The sequence below is a fragment of the Podarcis liolepis genome (genome assembly GCF_965112155.1).
Source record: "Podarcis liolepis genome assembly, chromosome: 2".
In the NCBI taxonomy this organism is placed as follows: Eukaryota; Metazoa; Chordata; class Lepidosauria; order Squamata; family Lacertidae; genus Podarcis; species Podarcis liolepis.
The window spans coordinates 61,947,067-61,964,646 of NC_139555.1; the positions used below are offsets into that span (position 1 = coordinate 61,947,067).

General features: G+C 44.5%; 1 protein-coding gene across 1 annotated transcript in view; it reads right to left on the reverse strand.

Annotated features, from left to right (window-relative positions):
- Positions 1 to 356: 356 nt before the first annotated feature.
- The window catches only part of MGAT4B (alpha-1,3-mannosyl-glycoprotein 4-beta-N-acetylglucosaminyltransferase B), a 73,728-nt gene continuing 56,504 nt past the window's right edge, over positions 357 to 17,580 (reverse strand). The window contains exons 9-15 of the mRNA XM_083488150.1: positions 16,908 to 17,038; positions 12,323 to 12,430; positions 10,629 to 10,822; positions 9,136 to 9,214; positions 8,554 to 8,641; positions 2,585 to 2,697; positions 357 to 1,427 (exon numbers count right to left, since the gene is read on the reverse strand). Coding sequence (XP_083344276.1) covers positions 1,404 to 1,427; positions 2,585 to 2,697; positions 8,554 to 8,641; positions 9,136 to 9,214; positions 10,629 to 10,822; positions 12,323 to 12,430; positions 16,908 to 17,038 — 737 coding nt within the window. The 3' untranslated portion in view covers positions 357 to 1,403. The remainder of the gene's footprint in view (positions 1,428 to 2,584; positions 2,698 to 8,553; positions 8,642 to 9,135; positions 9,215 to 10,628; positions 10,823 to 12,322; positions 12,431 to 16,907; positions 17,039 to 17,580) is intronic.

A 17,580-nucleotide genomic window follows, 5' to 3' on the forward strand; every position in this document is an offset into this window, starting at 1 on the left:
TTGGTCACAACTATTTTGCACCCTTTTGCTTGCATTTGTGCACAGCGCTATCCATCAAAGGGAACCTACTACCATTGTGAGTTCACTAATGGATCGCATGGAGAATACCTGTGATAAAGGAGGAGAACATGCAAGTTTGACGACGTTAAGGGCCAGTGTGTTAAATAGGTTACTGTGTAGAGGAAGTATCCGTAGGTTTTGGTTTAAATAGAAATCCTCCCCATTGCAAAATCTGTCTTAGCTGTGTCTGTACAGAAAGCATGTCATACTTTTAATAGCCCTATAAAATCACGCTTTGCCTTTCTGACTTTCCTAATTAATGAAAGAGCCAGTAAAATAAAACATGCCACTTTAAGTTGAATTAAAATTTTACAGTGCACATTTTAATATATATATTTTATATAGATATACTTAAAAATCAAATGTATCCAATAATAAAAAATACAGCACATTAAAGTAGTATAACGCATTCCAGTGTATAGCTAGAGACATTGGGGGGTTTTTTGTTTTAAATTACTCTAATCCCTACCATTTGAGGACTGGCCTACATGGTTTATTTTTCTCCAAAATTCACACCAACCAGTAAATAACAGATATGGATTTAAAAGGATGGACTTTAGCACTCATTCTCAAGGCATGAAGACACTGGAGACTTCGACAGGAACTCTTATTGTATGAAGGGCACATGTACAACCCTGGCAGGCACAGTGTGGTTTTTCATTTCCCTGCCATTCTGTTCCCTCCATACATCCCTTCCCTCCCACCCCAGACCAGTTACCCCTCATATTTAATCCTCAGCTTTAGTCTGCAGCAACTGCTTTTACTTACACACATGGGGCCGGAGGTGCAGTCTGCTTTGCTCCCAAGATGGGTCAGTGCTTCGCTTGACAGTTGAGCTGCCCTCGCAGTTAGCCTTCATAGTCCTTAAACCCGTATTTCTAAATGCACCCTTTAGTGATACATTCAGGAATCAACACCCAAGGGGCCAGGGGTAGGGGTGGGGAGGAAGAGGCATGGGAATAGTGTGTGGTCCTTGCTCAAAGGAAGGGGGGAGAACAAATCTTTTACACGGAAAGTTAGTCTCCAAGGTCCTCTTTTTGTAGCTGCAGAAGCAGCTGGATCCAAGATAGGCCAGCACTAGTGCTTCATTTTTTAAATACAGTCCAGCACCTGTGCATGAAAAATGCTTCTCTTCTCCCGGTAAATGTGATCCAGAAACCCTTAAGGCCCTGCCAAGTTTCACCACCAACATTTTCTTCCTGTTCTGGGAGCAGCAGGTGCCCTTCAGCAGGCACCTTTGACTAGGCTGCTCCTATTCTGCTGTGTCTGCAGTTTCATAGACAAGAGGAAGAAGAGGGGAAGAGCTGACAGCCATGTTGTGCATTATCCCTGTGTCTTGAAGTTCAATCAGCTTTCTTCAGGAATATCTGGAAGTACATGGGATTAGCAAAACAACAGAAAAAGGTCAGAGCTTGGCAAATCTGTTTTTCTCCTCTAGAATATTGCCCTATTAATTAATGCCAAGTGCAAGCGAAAAGAGTTTTGTCTTTTCTGGACAACCGTACCTGAAGCAAATCACAGCATGAAATCTCTGTCGGAAATGGGGAGGGATTTCACAGTTGAGACATAAAATGACAGCTGCAGGCAGATGCAACTGCTGTCTAGAGAATCTGGGTAAAGGTAAAGGGACTCCTGACCATTAGGTCCAGTCCTGACCGACTCTGGGGTTCCGGCGCTCATCTCGCTTTACTGGTTGAGGGAGCCGGCGTACAGCTTGCGGATCATGTGGCCAGCATGACTAAGCCGCTTCTGGCGAACCAGAGCAGCGCACGGAAACGCCGTTTACCTTCCCACTAGAGCGGTACCTATTTATCTACTTGCACTTTGAGGTGCTTTTGAACTGCTAGGTGGGCAGGAGCAGGGATTGAGCAACGGAAGCTCACCCTGTCATGGGGATTCAAACCGCCGACCTTCTGATCAGCAAGTCCTAGGCTCTGTGGTTTAACCCACAGCACCACCTGCGTCCCTAGAGGATCTGACTACCAAGCTTCTATTTCACCAACTCAGTTTGCATCACCGCACAAGCCCCATGCAACAACCAAATAAGCAAACTACTCCTGTTCACCTGAGCACCAAAGTGTGTTTTATCTTCTAAGCAACATACATTCTCCTTTCTGGCTTTGGGAGGTAGGTCTCTTGAGTTGTGGGGGGTGGGGGACAGCTCCTGTGAAGGTGGTTGTCAGGAAGCTAAGCCTGTCTCTGTGGAGGACTGTGGTCAATTACTGTGGTTACTTACCGAATGCATGCCTGGGGAAAGACCCAGAGAATCCCCGGCAGGTTGCATTGCCAACTGGCATCTGTGCTCAGCCCCTGGCAGTTACAAGCCACAATTTTAAAATTCCCCACTGTGCCCCAGATAGAATTGTCTGGGGCATTGCAGGCAATGGCCCTAAACAGACACTGTATCTTTCAAGAACTTTCTTCCCCTGTCCTGCCTAGACACATCAGTTGGCGGAAAGGTTAAGTGGGAGCTGCTGTAATCACCACCCTTATAAAGGGTGTTTTTCCCGGGAAAACAGATTACCTCGCTCAAGATGATCCATACGGGAGAGTCAGTCTGGATGGTTAGCCGTATTGCTTCCAGAGGCCCAAAGGAAGGGTCCACTTCTCCTTCAGCAATGCCCTTTGAAAAAGAGCCTGCACAATGGACGAAGAAAAAAAACTTCAGGACAACTCTCAGTTCCTCTTAGTGGCAGCAACACCACTGCACGCTCAGCTCTCCATGGTGAAAGGGGGTCATTTCTGCAGGCTGGCTCCAGCATATGCAGCCATGCCTAGAAATGTCAAGGCATGCACTGGAGCCTCTGTGCTCAAACAAAGGGGCGCTGCTTGCAATGTGAGATGCAGTCAGCCATGGTAACTGCTGTAGCTCCTAAGCCACCATCTCCCTCTTTCAGAGAAGTCAATAGAGCTACCTAAAATTGACTCCTCTTTTCAGTTTACGTGACTGGCTGTAGGGGAACGTGCTCATGAGGAAACGTTTCCTACCCACTGTTCTACAAGCTGACCCGGTTTATAAAAACCACGCCTTGTGTGAAATCGCATGACTGGATTTTCAAGTGATGAGCATGTCACACAATATTATTGCCCTACTTGCTGTAGGGTTACTCTCTGTCACGGGCCACTTATCACCCAAATATGTATGGCAAGCCTGGCGTGGTCATGTTAACATTAAAAGGCCACAAGACACACATCTGAATATTTAGTGATGACCAAGTGATAAACCCCCTGCTAGCTCAGTGTAGATGTTTCAAATGCAGGCAGCCTCCTGGGTTTGGCTTCCCCTCCTGCCTAATTTTTACACACTGACCTCTTCCCTTTTTAACAGAGCTAACAAACATGTAGTAGTAAGAATCACTTTGTGAATGAGTTATGCCCTGTAGACATACAAAGGTTTTTTCTGAAAGAAAATACCATATTGCCCAAGAGGAAGGATGCGGCTATTGGCATCTGTTTTAAAAAGAGTTCTTGAGAAATCTTAATCTTAATACATTACATGATGAGGGAGCACAATGTCTGACCTCCATATTAGCAGTCCCCAAATAATAGCTTTCTGGAGGTGGAAGCAACATCCAAACAAGACATAAACATGACAGTTACAGACCACCAAACAATATCACTTCACTAAGTTGTGGTGTGAACGGCTGCAAACGTCAAATCTTTCCTCCCCTGAAGAAACTTAAAGGACTACAGTAGTACCTCGTTTTGTGACCGGGATCCATTCTGGAGCCCCGGTCGCTGGCCAAAAAGGATGCTGGCCAAAGTGCCACATCTGCGTGCGGAGCAGTTTGCACATCTGTACATGTGGCAAACCCGGAAGTAGCCTGTTCTGGTACTTCTGGGTTTGCCGCGGACGTTCGACAGAATGGGTGCTCGACGAGGCGGACACTAGACGAGGTGCCACTGTATTTAGTTCCATGTTTTTATGCTTTGCAAAGCTGCAGCTGTCCAGTAGGTGGCACTGCTTTATCGTGTATTATAATCTCTCACTCTCATTCTCTCTCACACACACAAATAGTGTATTCATTCTCTGTGTACTGATCCTTATGTAATGAAAATGGCACTATCCGTAACATAAAGGGGGTGCCCCTACACACACATGCAACATCCCACGTAAGATGGCACATGGAGAGTGCCAGTTGTCAGTGCTATTTTTTCTAGAAAAAGAGGTGCCAGAACTGAGTTCTGGCGAGTTCCTGCTGAAAAAAGCATTGCTTGTTGATGTAAATGGAAATCTGGAGGGAGAAGGAAAGGAAAGGAGTGTCTTCAAAGGCCATTAGGAATTCTAGGAAAATAAGAAGAGCCTGCTGGACCCAGGACCCATCTAGTCCAGCATCCTATTCTCACAGGGGCCAATCACATACCTGTGTGAAACTTGCAAGCTGGACATGAGAGCAACAGCACTCTGCCCGTCTGCTTACCCAGAAAGTGGTAATCAGAGGCACACTGCCTCCGACAGTGAAGGTAGAATATAACCATCATGTCTATTAGCCACTGATAGCCTTGCCCTCCATTAATTTGTCTAATCTTTTAAAGACATCCAAGTTGATGGCCATCACTGCCTCCTGTGGCAGTGAGTTCCATAGTTCACTAGGCACTGTGTGAACAAGGACTTTCTTTCATCTGTCCCAACTCTTCCAACTTTCAGCTTCTTCAAATGTCCATGAGTTCTGGTGTTACAAAAGAGGGAGAAACACTTTTCTATATCCACTTTCTCCATGCCATGCATAATTTTACAAACTTCTACCATGTCCCCTTTCATTTGCACTTCCTAACACTTTGTGTTCTTTGTGTATACTCTCTTGCCATACTTGCCACAAGCCTGCAAATCAGAGTCAGTATTGTGCTATATGGCTGAGGCTGAGAGAAGAGCAGTTTGCCAAAATGACGGGTGGTATTTGAAGGAGGGATTTCTCAGTTTGTAGCACAATCTCCTAGTTGCTATGCTTTATTTGCAGGGCTCTAATCCTTATAGTTAAAGCTATGGTTTTCCTTAAAGCCATGGTTTTCCCAGTAGTGATGTATGGAAGTGAGAGCTGGACCATAAAGAAGGCTGATTGCCGAAGAATTGATGCTTTTGAATTATGGTGCTGGAGGAGACTCTTGAGAGTCCCATGGACTGCAAGAAGAGCAAACCTCTCCATTCTTAAGGAAATCAGCCCTGAGTGCTCCCTGGAAGGACAGATCCTGAAGCTGAGGCTCCAATACTTTGGCCACCTCATGAGAAGAGAAGACTCCCTGGAAAAGACCCTGATGTTGGGAAAGGAGAAGGGGACGACAGAGGACGAGATGGTTGGATAGTGTTCTCGAAGCTACCAGCATGAGTTTGACCAAACTGTGGGAGGCAGTGGAAGACAGGAGTGCCTGGCGTGCTCTGGTCCATGGGGTCACAAAAAGTCGGACATGACTAAACAACTAAACAACAACAAATCCTCATAGATACTGCTACCTGCAGTTCATAATGTAAGAGCCACTTTATTCCTGGCATCTTGTACTTTGGCACAAAAACCAGAATAAAAAATACACACACAAAATCACAGGCCTTTTACCTGCTACCTGATCCCTGCTAACTGGTGATGCAAGGACTGAACCTGGTGCCTTTTACATGCAAGGCATAAGCTTGTATATACATACAACACAGTGCTTTGATTTACCCCAATGACAATTGTGAAGGACACAAACTTTCATGCAAACAATTTGTTAGTTTCATCTGCATGTTATTTTATTGCTTCCAGGCATTTTTGTAGTTGCATATGTTCCTGTAACTCTACAAAACTATTAAATAAATTGTTCTTAGCACTGTGCATAGAAGTGGCATCTGGCAGCAGCAGAGCATATGGCTGCGCTGCCCAGGGCAGGCGCACTCCTGAGGGGGGCATGGCACAGAGGGTGCCCTCCTAGGCGCAGGATAGCCACTCAGGTGCCCTGCAGCCGGTGGTGGAGCAAGCCGCCCATGGCAGACATTCAGCGCGCCACCTGCCCGCGACTCCCAAGCCTCCCCCAAGCTGTCAAAATGAAGGGGGAAGGGGGGAATGCCTCCGGCAAAGCGGCGCAGCTCCCCCCTTACCCCGACGGCTTGGGGTAGAATTGGGAGTCACGGGTGGGGGGCATGCCAAATGTCACCCCCCTCAGTGAGGGCACCCAGGGCGGTCCGTCCTCATCACCCCCCCTTTCCTACATCCCTCGCATCTCTGGTAAAGGACTGTTCCCACTTCTGCACATTTGAAGGGGAAATAGCTATTGATCCACAGATTTGCCCTTGCTAACTGAAGATATGTATGGATATGATGTCCTCTTGAAATCTATGCCTGCATTAAATGAGCAGCCATCTTAAAAGCAGCAGGGAATAATATTCTTGCCTCTCTCTTTCTGCTACCCAGCCATTACCATGCATTGCCTCTGTTTCCTCTTCAACATCTCCCAAATCAATTATTTTCTCTCTGCTAAAATTATCATTTGCGACCAGTTCCTGTCTCTCCAAGTCTACTGTAACGTCTTGTCCTGATCAATATGCCTGCAGTCTTTCCTTTCTCGTGTCAACTAGAAACACCTTTGGTAAAATTTCTCCACCCACCTGTCACACCCTGTGGAATCCTGTCACCTCTCTCATCAAGTGAACGCTGGTACCCTGCTGTTTTGCACTTCAAACCCAAGCTTCTAGCTCTGGCATGGAATGCAGACTCTCTTATTTGCCTCTGCTTCTCTCCTTGCTTTCCCTGTTTTGCACAAGGACATTGTGACATCATCCCACTTTGGCTGCCCTCTCCTGCTGCAGCTATCATGGAGTTTCCTAGGCCTGGAAAAGCACTTCCTGTCTTATCCAGCTAGTCACCTCCTCTGCCTTCAAAAGTCCACCAAATTCTGTAAAGCCTTTCCTGCGCTGCTAGAGTCTCCATTTTTCCTGCCACCACTTAAACTCTTCCCACTCTCAACTTATTTCTCTTAACGTTCCCCAAAGGCCACTTCAATGAGACTTTAAATTACAAGTGAGCAGTGGCCAGGAAAGGACTGGATACCTACTCAAGGGCTTTTTAAAGAGACAGACAACTAAATATACATATGGACTTAGTTCACATTGAGATGTATAGCACATGTATTTTGTGCTCATAAATCATATTCAAATTCCAAAACAGCCTGTTTTCAAGATGACTGCAAACCCTCTGGGCTGGGCATGTGCAGATCACAGCTTCGTAAATGGGGTTTGAAGGCACAGCAAAACCAAACAGCTAAAGCAGTTTGGGTGAAGACATACCTCTGGTGTGTACAGAAATGTGCAAATATGACTTGGAAAAGTGGCAGGGAAGAATGACTTTGCTTCATTTTAAGCCACTAATGTGTACGCAGCCTCAGACTTGGTGCTAAATGAGGCTTAAGGCATTCTAGCAATAAGAATGCGCAGATTGCTTACAAGGAGCAGCTATGATACTTGCTCAGCTATAGCTTGTGCCTCTCAACAATCAAGGAATTCTCTGATTCACACAAAGTAACTGCATAAGCTGAGGACCACTTCTGATGTTACAGTTCCTGCTCCCTTTTGCTTATTCCCTGGAGCTACTGAAACTTTTCAAATACAAAACATCCCTCTTCCATGTCCTCCTTCCCCCATTCCCAGACACATAGATGCTCAGTGAGACCTGAAAGTTACTGGGGCCAGAAGTACTTCATCTAAGTCCAACCCCTTGCATGGTTTTCGACTTGTTAAAAAAACAAAAACAACCGGTAACAAAGCAACCATGACACAGCCACTGGCTGGCACATGTGGAAAGTGCTCAGAGTAGGGTTTCAGACCCACGAGAAGATACCATTCCTACAGGCAGGAAGATGTAAACCTGTAACCATTTGCTCCCCTAGTTCCTGCAAATGTTTTCAGAAAGCAAGTAGGCAGAAGAGATGATGCTGGAAGCTGCCCAGAAAGAGCAGCAGGATCAGTAAATGGTTTCTGCCACTGAGTGCCAAAACTCCAATCATAAAAAGACACCACATGAGAACAGGCTCCCCTGATTCCACACATCAATGTGCTTAAGAAGAGAACTAAAGAGAAAACACTTTTCATTTCATTTCATTTCATTTCTTTTCTTTTTTTACTGCCCCAAAGAACAATTTGAGATTAACTGTATAATCAAGCTGTTATTTCCGTCCTTCAGGTTTATCCGTACTTCTTGACCTCTGCAGTGTTGTCAACATTTGCATTTGCACAGTGTTAGCCAAGAAAATCCACCTCAGCAAAGTCTTTAAAATGAAGACATATGCAAATTCTAACCCTTGGGAAAATGACAAAAATGTCATGTGTGTTCTGAGTGAATGACTTTCACTCTAAATTCCAGGTCAAGGGTGGAGTGGGGGATGCTAATTAATTCAAGATAAGCTTGTCTCCCACCCCTGAAACTTTCCATGCAATCACTGTCTGCGTAATTGTGTTATCTGAACAGCAACATACCACAGTGCATTATCCACAACCAGCAGGCTGCTGTTTGCCTTGAACCAGCAATTTACCTATCTGTATGTAGCCGTCAGATGTCCTGTGGTACTTGAATGCTGTTGCTCTTCCCTCCTGCAGGGCTTCCTTATCTGACTGGAGACTCTGTGCAGGAAAAGAGACAATCTTTGCAAAAAGCCAGCAAGGAGGATTTAGGCAGCCTGCTGCGGGTACATTTTAAACCACTATGGTCATAAAACATCAGGCAATGTTTACTTTTTCAGAGACACAGAATTACTCTAGCATACTTGGTTGCTGGAAGACCTTCTCTATGCTTTCAAGGACCCTCCCCCCCCCAAAAGTGTATTAAAATATACCTTGTAAGGACTACCTTCTTCCTGCCATAGGTAGTGTACTTTAAATAAAGAATGAATAAGCAGGCTTGCTCCTAGGTTTTGGAAAAATGCCTCAGGAATTAGAATTAGAATTCAGATTAGGTGGCACAGGCTTCTCAGAAGCTTCCATTGCTAAGCCCATTGACCCCATACATATTCTTCTCATGGTATCCAACCACAAAGTAACAAAAATCTGGGTTATAATCTCCTAAACCTTTGTCTCCCCCCTCACCTGAACTCCTATGGTAAGCTCAGTAAACTTACATCAAAAGGTAACACTTCCACAGTTGTGTTGAAGAGCTTGTCTTCAGGGTGTTCAATATTGCCACTGCGAAAGAAAAACCTGTGGGGCAGGAACCAGCAATGAATGCACAGCTTCACGGGGCATGTAACACAGAAGGACCCCACCAGGCATAAGCTCACCCAACAGGGGCCTCTCTTCCCACAGAAAGCCGCATTTGCGAGAAAGATGGCTCTAAGTGCACAAACAACTAATTATGGGTTGATTGTTTGATTGCGCTTGCAAATTAAGCACTCCATCGCATATGAATGAATATCAGTAAGAAGTGCAATTATCTACTCCTGTGATGAGAACAGTTCACTATTCAGTGATACCAAGCTGGAAAAGTAAGAAGTGACTCCTTGTGCTTCCTGAACGGATTCTAGGAAGGATAAAGCCACACACACAAGACATTCTCATGTTAACAAATCGAGAGGGAGAGGAAGAACACCCACCCACCCACCCACCCACCCTGGACATTAAATTCTCAGGGAAATTTAACAGACAAACCAATGGACTTCTACATACCACATTCAATTTCCCCCATAATTCCTGCACATGATTTAAGTTGTAGACCAGGGGCCAGATTCAGTTCATGAGTTCTGCTAGTAGAAGCCAGTGCAAGATTCTTCTGCTAGCACAATAGGACTTTTTGCCCTCTCACCTCCCACCACCTTCCTAAATTGTCTGGAGTGTGTGTGTTAGGGGAACCCCTAGACCAGCACATGGGGGACGGAGAAGGGAGATCATTCTGTCTGGCAAGCTGATGCAATAAACTCAGCACTACATTCAATCCCTCCCCTGGAATGGCAACTTGTGGCACTCCAGAGACCGCTGGACCACAAAAGCCCTGCTTGGCCTATCATTATGCTCTCAGAGGGGCCAGCCCAATGCCTAAGGGAAGCTCACAAGCAAGACATGAGTGCAATAGAATTCTCTCGCTCATGAGCCTCATATCAATGGCTGGGACTGATGGGATTTGGAGTCTAGTTACATCTGGAGAGCCACAGGTTCCTCATTCCTATTGTAGATGAATATTTCTTAGTGGTATCAAAATGAGGCAAAACCTCATAGAGCCACTAAAGGGAGGAAACACACACAGACAGGCTGAACTTTCATGAAAGCGCTACACATGATTCACAATGGTATCGGAACCAAAAACAAACAAAACCTAATTAAGCATACCCTGTTAGAAAGCAGGATGGGGTCTAGGTGACTTGGGCACCACTGAGACTTGGGTAGAATTCCCTTTGTAACTGAAAAAGCCAATTAATTTCATCTGTGCTTTAGTTTACTATCTGTAAGGCTGTGCAGGCAGAACTGAAAGCTAAAAGGCCATATGTGGGAGAAGCAGGGTGATGAGTGGATGAGATGCAACCTGCCTTTCAGATGAACTCATGTTCTACCACAGGGGAGAGGGGATGAGTGACTTTTAAATGTCAAGCTAATCTTCCTCCACAAATCTCCATATACTCACCGTTCAATGCGTAGGGGCTTAAAGAAGCGAAAGCGTATGAAGTCACCCGCTGTGGGGGTAAATGCCCAAAAGAAATCTTCCCTCAGATACGCTTTCTCTAAGGAGAAGTGCTGGTAGGTTTTCAGACTGGTGCTAACTTCTGCAGGAGGGTTGACGTGTTCTTTTCGAAGCGCTTGCTTTCCAAAATCTTTGTCCTCAACATGCAAGGTAAAAGCAAAACAATTCAAACTATATAAAACTGTGTTTCCTACTCCCATTGCACTTTTATGGAAATACTGCTATTCTGATGCATGGGCAGTGGTGGGGCTGCTTTAATTAAGGGGGGCTTTAAATATTTCCTCCCTAGCCTCACTCTCCTTCTGTATCCCCTGAGCCAATGAACATCATCACCATCCAGGCTGCTGTTTGGGCTTCAAAAAACCTTAGCTTTATCTCTGTTCTCTCCTTCCGCTTTGCTCCCTCTATATATTCAGTCCATCACCAAAGTCATGTCACTTCTGCCTGCACATGGTGAAAATACACCCCAGCAAGAAACTCTGGTTCACAAGCCAGTCATCTCCTGCCTTTGTATCTTTTCCTTGCTGGGCTTCTGTTGTCACTGCTCAGGCCCCTCATTTCTATCATTCACCTCTCTCATCACTCCAGTCTCTCAGACAATGTGATGCCTCTCTTTAAATATCAGCACTGGCCTCCTGTCCACCCTGGGATCCAGCACAAACCCCTCACTCTTATCTTCAAAAGCACGCCATGGCCTTGGCTCCCCTTTTCTTTCCACGCTTGTATGTCAATATATCCCTGACTAAGACGGTTTATTATTATTTTTGTTTAGAAAAAATATATAGTCCTCTTAATCAAAAATAAATAAATCTTTAAGGGGTATACATAAAGCAAAGAGAAACAGACAAATAAGCAAATATTAGTTTGCATAACTGTTGCTCTTCAAACTCCCTCCCTCCCACCCCATCCCAACTTCTGTCTGCCCTTTCTCTCACATTGCCCCACATGCCTGGAACTCCCTTCCAAGAACACATGCAACATTGCCCTTCTCACTCTGTCTTCAAATCTATCCTCAAAACTCCCTATTTCTGTGATGCCTCTGGCAATACCCCTCTCTCCTGAGTCCTCTCCTTGGGAAAGGGTGGAAAAGGAAGAAAGAAAGAAAGAAAGAAAGAAAGAAAGAAAGAAAGAAAGAAAGAAAGAAAGAAAGAAACTTAAGAATCCTAGAACTAGATCTTTAGATTGTAGTTTTGGTAGAGCTCACTGAAACTAGTACAACTCTTGAATGTTTGCATGGCGTTCCTGTCCTCTGCCCAGACTCACTTTCCAAAGAACACTGCTGATATGAGGCTTTTAAAGCTGCTGCAACACATAGCTGCTGAACGCTGGCTAGCAGCTATTAATCAGAGTTGATACCTGCCATGCTCCAGTTCCCTTGGCTCCTGACCCTGATGCCTCGCCTTTGCTTCCAAGCCATTAACAATTTCTTTCATACTCTGTCAGTGAAGCATCCACTCCTTCTCTGCAGAAGAAGCACAACTGACCTCTCTTCCCTAGGGAAGGCACCTGCATTTGAAAGCACCTGCTTTCCCTGCCTAAACTGCTACACATATTTGAAAACTTATCACATTTTACAATATAAATTTGCCCAATGCATAGGGATGCAGTTTCCCAGTGCTATGACGTCACATACTCACTTTCAGCTTCTGTATTTTACCAGCGAGGGAGGAGTGGGTTCCTACGTGCTGGAAGAGTGAGGGCTTGAAGCGTATCCTCAGGTTTGCCTTCTGTCTGTCACAATGTTTCTAAAATAATAATAATAAATAATAATAATAATATATAAAAATCAAGATTTGTGCTTCCTGCTTAGGAGGAAGCACAAAGCAGGAAATAGGTTGGTTAACCACTTTCAGTCAAGTTTGCCATTAGTGACTTTTTAACTGTATGTGTGAAAGAAGTGGCTTCAAAGAAGGCATGTCCAAACCACACTTAAGGTGCTATTTCCTTCCTCACCCTAAGGCTGTGTACACACAATGGGTGGGATTCAGCTAATGAGTCCCACTTGAGCAGGGGTAGGCAACCTAAGGCCCGGGGGCCAGATCCGGCCCAATCGCCTTCTCAATCTGGCCTGCGGATGGTCTGGGAATCAGAGTGTTTTTACACGAGTAGAATGTGTGCTTTTATTTAAAATGCATCTCTGGGTTATTTGTGGGGCATAGGAATTCATTCCTTTCCCCCCCCAAAATATAGTCTGGCCCACCATGTGGTCCTGAGGGACGGTGGACCGGCCCACGGCTGAAAAATGTTGCTGGCCCCTGCCCCTGCACTAGAAGAAGCCAGCACCAGTGCTCCTGCTAGCACAACAGGGCTTCTCTCCTGTAAACCTCCAGAAATGGGCTCTGGGGAGTGTTGAGACAACCCCAGAAGAGTGGAGCAGAGGGAGAGAGAGAGTATTGTTCCATGGGGGAAGCTGAAATGCTTGCACTGACTAAAAAACTCCCACTGCACTACAGTTGCACCTTGGTTTTCGAACAGCTTAGTTCTCAAATATTTTGGCTCCTGAACACCACAAACCCGGAAGTGATTGTTCTGGTTTGCAAACTATTTTTGGAAGCCGAATGTCCGGCAGGGTTTCTGTGCTTTCAAATGGCTGCAGGAGCTTCCTGTAGCCAATCAGAAGCCGCAATTTAGTTTCCGAATGTTTTGGAAGTTGAACGGACTTCCAGAATGGATTCTGTTTGACTTCTGAGGTATGACTGTAATTTGAATCCTTCCTACTACATTTAAAGCGCATTAAAACACATTCTATCCCTCAAAGAATTCTTGGCCCTGTAGTTTACCCTACACAGAATTACAAACGACCATGCCCAGAATTCTTTGAGAGATAGAATGTGCTTTGAACATGCTTTAAAGGTATAGTGTGTACACAGCCTAAGTGTTGTGAAAGTATTTTGAATACATATTTACTACCCTGAAAACAAATACCTCAGAATGCAGCAAATGTGTGTATAAAATGTTTCTGCCACACTTAAAACAGGTATGCTTTCATCTACATCAAAGTTGGTATGAAGGTCTAGTTCCAAGTGGACCACTATCTTCCCTTGACTGGTATTGCAACTTCTTAAAAATGTTTAAAAGATGATGGATATAGATTGAGATCAGCTGTCCAGCTCGATTCTGGTGTCACTACTAGTGAGTCAGAATGAAGTACAGCTCAGGAATGTGTTCTTTAACTGGATTTCAACTGAGCCAGGTTGCTAGACTCAACTCTAAGGGAAGTGGATGGGTTAGGATCTCACTAGGAACATAATGATTAGTATAAACATATAAACTTGTGCACGCATGTTTGCCCTTCGTTTTGTTGATACATGCTTGGCTGTTTATATGGAGCCTGGGTAGCAATGTATTGTTGATCTCTAGCAACCTGCTAGAGTCAGGGAATGGGAAGGAGGCGGGAAAGAGGCAGCCTTGGGCAGCAGGACGCTATGACCTTCTGGTTGGTGGTGTAGTCTCATGAATGTGTCATTACTGTTAAATTAATTAACTAGCTGTCGGGATAAATCATGGGCCTTCCTCCCAACTTCATATGTTTGTATTCTTTGTTCATAAAATACTATTTTGCTGATGTTCATTGCAACCGTCTCATTTTGTCTCTACACAGCTAAGAGGAAACTGAGCCACCTTCTGTTTCTACCACCAGTTTGTAAAAGAGAAAATTTTGATCAACTCTAGAGTGGTACCAAGCAAATCTGCAGCACTTTTTCTTAAAAACAAAAAAAATCCTCTGCCCAACTCTGTCACCTGGGAGACTTTGAGAATACATTTGTGAATGAAAATATGCTGCACGTAGGAGACTTATGAAGAATAGAGACACATAGGCATGAAGGAGAAACTGAGCTCTGAACAAATAAGCTTTTGACATTGGCACATGCGCAGACTATTCTTTTACTTATAGTACTGTGAAAAGGAGGTATAATCTGCGCCTAATACCACTTTCACTTCTACCACCACCTTCCTAAAGTACAAAACTTGTCCAGATGCAAGTTTGAAGCTGTTTCTCGTCTACTCATTATCAACCCTTCCTCCTCCATCACTAGAGGCTTTTTTCTCTTTTAAAAGTCTGTAGGTGTATGCCGCTGAACCCTTGCGCCAATTCACCTTGTTCATTTCACTTGCTAATTTCTCTTAGAATAAGCTAAAGCTGCCTACTTAAGAATACTATTTTGTCATCTTTTCCCAAGGTCATTCCCCACTGCCTTGCCCTGCCTCCCTTTCATGAGGCAAATGGCAAACGGGTGTATAAAAGGTATGATTGCCTGATGCCAGCATTTATTAAGGAAAACATATTTAAAATCTTAGCCTGCAATTTTATGTGAAGGAAAACATGCAACCATTAGGAGGACTAGAGCAGCAAAAGACAAAGCAAAATGAAATCTGCCCAAACCACCATGTCACTCTCTGACCATTTTTTAAGGCATCACCTACCCCTGCCCCATTTTTGTCCCCTACAAAAAATCTGTCTGCCACACATTTGCATTCCCACCTCGTTTCTTGAGGTGTGACATACTTTATGGCTGGTCCCAAGAAGTGGTGGTCTGGATGTACATTCTTATTAATGTGAGGTGCTAAATTAATCTTTAGCTAGGAAATTATTCAACAAATATAACAGAAAACAATAACAATAGAACTCACAAATCCCGCTGGGTAAGCCTTTTTAAGACCAAGAACTTGCACATTTTAGGAAAGGCAGTCACCTGTGGTTCCACTGCCAATATAGCTGTCTACCCAATATGTGTAAGAAGGGGCCCCTTGAGGCAGCCCTCTCTCACAGACACAGGTTGCTTTGCAAAACCATTTGTACTACCTGCAACACTTGGTATTGCAGACATATTCCCTGAAGCCCTGCTCCAAGATAATCCCCTAATCCAGCTCTCATTACTTTAGAAAATTAAAAACCTGGCTCCACTCATGAGAGAATTCCTGAATGCAGCTAGCAAAGGGCTCCTTCCCGCCTGATGTTAAGTGGGACACAGCAGTCAAGAGCGGTTCCACTCTCTGCCTTGTGCCTTCTTATTGTTGTTACCGATGCAGCTAATGAAAGCAGCTACAGTGGGTGAACTATAAAGTTGGTTTTCAGACAAAAGGAAGAGATATTCAGATCAGGCAAAGCATTTCACCACTAAACCTCAGGTCAGGCAAACTTTCAATCAAGGAGACAAATCCTACAAGTTACCAATTTGATTCTACACAGCAGGATTTACAAGAGCAAGTCTGGTTTAAAAGACTGTTGTGCAGAGTTAATCAGGCAAGCAGCAGGAGTGGGAGCCAGAAATCTATGCTGGAACTAGGTTACATTTTAAAATAGACAATGATTTAGATGCTCTCAGGATCCCCTGGAAAGCATGCCAGGGGGCGGGAGGGGGGAATTTGGAAGGGGAAGGCAAGTGAAGGTGGATGCACAGTGACATTGAAACTATGTTCTAGTTCAAGGCCTTGTAAACAAGATAAACACCAGCAACACCTCATTATATTGACACAGAGCAAACCACAAGGCAAATCCCAGCCCAGGGAAAATCGCTGTCCACCCAGCAAACCAGGTATTAGTCAGCCTCAGCTGAGCGGAAGCAAAGTCTCTCTTTTGGGAAAGTAGATATTTCTTTCTGTGGCAACTGCTGGTCTTCCCTGAGCGTTAAGTGCTATGGGGTGAGTGAAAAAGCTTTGTTTGTTCCAGAAAAGGCTACGTGTGGGTGCTAAAGGTAGACTGGAACCAGGCAAGGAGATAGGCAGTAGCCGAGTCTTACTCTGGGTACTAATGTTGTCTCTTAAAAATAAGCAAACATTAAGTATGATATCACAAATGATTATCTTCTGACTACCTTGCATCCAGTTGCAATAATTACTTCATCACCCAACTATTTGATGTGTTTTTATTGGAGAGCATTTTGCATCAAAGCAATGCAAACCAGCCCATCTCTCTCCAGTGCCAGGAACACTCTTGTTTGGGGCAGCATCTAACAGCATGCCAGAGGGAGGAGTTCTGTGGCTTGTAATAGCTTTTAGGAACCACAAATTGTATCCCCTCCGACCAAAACCCAGTATTCCTTAACATCTCCACAAGTGATTCCGCCCTTTACAGAATTCAGTTTTTAATTTAAAAGAGACTCAGTATACCTTAAAAATGACCCACTGTAGAATCCCTGCATAATTTCAGTATCATTTCGTTAAAAGGCACATCTGCATAAGTTAGAAGGAGACCATTCAACTAATTTGGGGTTAACTTACTGCATCTTTCTCTGGGTTGCAGACTTTTACCCAGAGGATATGATCCAGGAGCCAGTCTATGGGCTTGTCCTTATAGAACATGAGTATGAATTCCACAATAAGACTGAGATCCAAAGACTTGAACATCTTCCCTGAAAGTGTGGACAAGAGAGAAAAATTAGAAATGCATGTTGGATCAGAGAAACAACCCTTTCCTTGCCCTGGAGTATTCTCTACAGATGTGAACTTCTTTTTAAAAAGGCATTCAGCCTGCTGATGCTGAGCCAATTAGCAGAATCTTAATACTGGCACACTGCTAACCCCTTACATATGGCCGTGCTCTTACAGACAACTCTTGACCAAGACTTTAGGCCAACTTCTATGTTCTCAGGGGCCAGTCTATTCTCCAAACAGTGGTCTGCGGGCCAGAAGTACATTTTGCTACATGTTCTGACCTCCTAACAGGAGGTCAGACACTGTAAATAACGTTAATGCCTCATATCAGTGAGGGCTTTATAAGAGTGGACTGTATTTGCTCCGGCACAGCCTAAAATCAATATGTGCTATTCTAGGGAGAAATGTAGTATCGAAGCAGTGGTGGCTAACTAGTGGCCCTGCAGATGTTGCTGAACTATGACATCCATTATCCCTGATGATTGGCCACGCTCACTGCCTGGGGCTGGAGATGTAGCTC